This window comes from Echinops telfairi, unplaced genomic scaffold, assembly GCF_000313985.2.
Source record: "Echinops telfairi isolate 266 unplaced genomic scaffold, ASM31398v2 ScPeMD7_2291;HRSCAF=2852, whole genome shotgun sequence".
NCBI classification, from domain to species: domain Eukaryota; kingdom Metazoa; phylum Chordata; class Mammalia; order Afrosoricida; family Tenrecidae; genus Echinops; species Echinops telfairi.
The window spans coordinates 32,011,923-32,015,239 of NW_022106189.1; the positions used below are offsets into that span (position 1 = coordinate 32,011,923).

General features: G+C 47.0%; 1 protein-coding gene across 1 annotated transcript in view; it reads left to right on the top strand.

Moving 5' to 3' along the window:
• The first annotated feature begins 469 nt into the window (after positions 1 to 469).
• Positions 470 to 3,317, top strand: part of LOC101655752 (cytochrome b5 type B) — a 46,078-nt gene continuing 43,230 nt past the window's right edge. The window contains exon 1 of the mRNA XM_004704581.2: positions 470 to 718. Within this exon, the coding sequence (XP_004704638.1) occupies positions 557 to 718 (162 nt within the window). The 5' untranslated portion in view covers positions 470 to 556. The remainder of the gene's footprint in view (positions 719 to 3,317) is intronic.

The following is a 3,317-nucleotide window of genomic DNA, read 5'->3' on the forward strand; positions in this document are numbered from 1 at the left end:
AAAGGGGTCGCGACCCACAAGTTAAGTTTAAAGCCAGGAGAGGTTGGGGCCCTGGCTTCCCCAGGTTGGGGATGGGGGGGGGCAGGGGCAGGGGGAGATGTGGCTTCGCGTGACTAGGGCGGTATTTACGGTAAAGGAAAGGGAAGCAGCCTCCTCGTCCTGGGCCTCACAATCCAGTGAGGCCAAGGGGAATCGATCCTAGAATGAAGCCTGTCAAAACGTCTCTATGAGGTGATTTTCCAAAATCACACTATCTGATTGGCAAGGCTGAGGAGGCTGGACAGTCCTGACTGGGTATTCGGATGTGGAACCAGCAGGCACGCCAAGGATCTGGCGAGGAGTGGGCGGGCTTTCGGAGCTGGAGGCCTCGTTTCATTGGCGAAAAGAAAACGAACCAGGAACTGCTCCGCAGCGTGATTGGCTGATTCTAGGACCCCCGCCCCTCGGCCTTCGTGTCCCGGTTACGGAAGCTGGTGAGGGCCGAGCGCGGCGTGTACCTCTAGGAAGTTAGTTGGTGAAACCCAGGTAGCGGTGAAGCGGCGGCACTGCTGTCCTAATGGCGACGGGGAAAGCTAGCAGCAGCGACGGGGAAGGGCCAGAGGTCGAGACCTCGGTCACCTATTACCGGTTGGAGGAGGTGGCGAAGCGCAATTCATCGAAAGAAATATGGCTGGTGATCCACGGGCGAGTCTACGATGTCACCCGCTTTCTCGAAGAGGTGGGGTCTGGGAGGTGGGCGGCCCCTGGGGGTGAGGGGTGGTCGAACCTGCCCAGTCTTTGAGAAGGGGGTGTATGAGGGGCCTGAGGCCTGGCCAAAGACACTAGGGCTTTCCTTTCAGATGTGCAATTTGTAACAATGACAATACATCCTGCATATCAGATGTTGACATGACGATTCCTAACAGTAGCAAAATGACAGTGAAGTAGCCACGACAATAATGTATGGTTGGGGGTCACCGGGACATGAGGAGCTGTATGCAAGGGACGCGGCCTGAGGAAGGTGGAGAACCACTGCTATATAGGGTGGCTGTGAGTTGGCAGTGAATTTAGTTTTGGTTTTGGTATGTTCGTAACCTTGTAGGAGCTTACTAATCTTGGAGTTAACCCCTTGCAGTTCCTGAGTGGAGCAAATGGTTCATGTTCTCAGCTGCTAACCCAAAGGTGGTTGGCTCAAGTTCATCCACAGGCACCTTAGAAGGAAGTCCTGGCACTTGACTTCTTAAAATTAGCAACTGGAAACCCTGGAGAGCAGAGTTCTCCTGGGTACACTTGCTGTGGAACTGACTTGATGACAGCTGGGGGGTTGTTTTGTGTGTTTGTGTTGTTGTTTTTTTCGTGTGTTTTTTTCTTGTTTATTTCTTGCATATACCTGCTAAAATAGACAGGGGCTTTAAAGTGTTTGTGGGAAACTGTTAAATCCATTTGAATATTTTTGAAGCTCCCCTTATATGACCTTATTTTAACTGAGAAACAATTCATTTCAATTTGTCACCCCCCCAAGAAAATCCACTAATAAATGCTTGATTAGTTTGGATACTGGGGAGGGAGAATCGTTACACCTTGATTTGCAATTCTATCATAGCATTTAAAATGGAACGTTTGCCAGGAAGGAAACTATTTTAGTAAATCTTCAGAGTGGCTGTTAGGGTGACTTAGGGACATCTTAAATTTGTATCACGTGGCATTTTGCAGTGTTTTTGTTTTTGCATTTTTAAGTTTTTAAGAGTTTTTCCATTCTTTCATTTAATTCTCAAAATGACTGGGTGGGAGAGAACCTTCTTTGGGGTAGTAACAAGTTCCGGGAAGTTGTGGTCATTTGCTGAGTGGCTGAGACTGGTTTAGATAAATCCTTTGCCTTGTCTTGTTTACCTAACATTACTTCCAAATTCTAGTTTTAAGCTATGTTTTCTGGTGTTTGCCGCAGATGTTTCAATTGGGTGATAGCATATTAAAGCTTCATATAATGGGTAGGCACTCACATTTTTTTCATCCGTGTTTCATTTTCCATACTTTGTTCTTGACTGATTCAGAACAGAAAGTGAGTTTGGAAGGAATACTCAGTGCTTGGGGAGCACATTCATGCATTCCCAAGTTGTGACTGCTAACACACTCCTCCACATTCTGTTAGCGCAGTCCTGTCGTCTCTAGACTTTTTGCTCGTTGTCTTTATTCATTTCTCTACTCGGTCGTTCCAATATTACAGTCTACAAGGGTCCCATGTCAGGAGCCCAGGTGGGGTAGTGGTGACATGTTGGGCTGTTAACCAAAAGGTTAGCCATTCAAAACCACCAGCCGCACTGCGGGAGAAGGACCAGGCCTTCTACTCCCATAGCAGGTGACAATCTCAGAAACCCACAGGGTCACAATGAGTTGGAATCGACTTGATGGCAGTGAGTTTGAGTTTTTGAAGTGCCAGATACTGTTCTAGGTGTGGGAGTGAAGGGTCAAACATTTACTTATGAGAGAGCTAATGGAGATTACCGTCTCATGGAGGGGGACAATAAGCAGAACAAACAATGACCATGTCAGGTGGTGGTAAGTACTATGGAGAACTTGGAAAGAGGACTGTGGAATGTGTGTGGAAGTAAGTAGCAATGAGGAATGAAAGTTTAGACAGGTTGCCTTGTTAAGAAACTGATTAAAGGGTGGAAAGCTATTTGGGGGAAGAGCAACCCTGGAGCTTTGTGGTCGAAGCATGCCTGGTGTGTTTGAGGAACAGTGAGAGGCCAATGTGCCTGGACAGTAGTCGGTGGGCCTGTATGATCAGGGCTTGAGGACTTTGACTTACGAGGCAGAAAACTTTTGGCCAGAGGAGTGACATCCTGTGACTGCATGATTTAATAGATCACGCTGATTGCACTGTCGAGAAGACTGAAGTAGAGCAAGGGTAGACCAGTTAGAAGGTTGGAGACTAGTTAGAAGGTTGGATTGTGGCTTAGCCCAGGAAGATGCCAATGAGGGAGGTGGTTAGTGAGAAGTGCCAGGTTCTGACTGGGCTGTGATGACAGAGCTGATAGGATTGCATGATGCACTGGATTTGGAAAGTGAAAGAAAGGGGAGCTAAGGATTTTGGTCTGTGGACCCGAAAGAATAGTCGCTATTAGATGAGATGAGGCAGATTTACATCAGTTTTCAACCCTCACTTTCCACTGGAAATCACTTTGGGGCCCCTCCTTAGCAAGAGGTTTCTAATTGGAATACCCTGCATCCCTGGTTTACATTTTTTGGGGTGTGTGCGGGACATTGGGTGAAAGTTTACAGAATATATATATTCTGTACAAGCCCCCAATAAAATGATTATATATATTATATATATA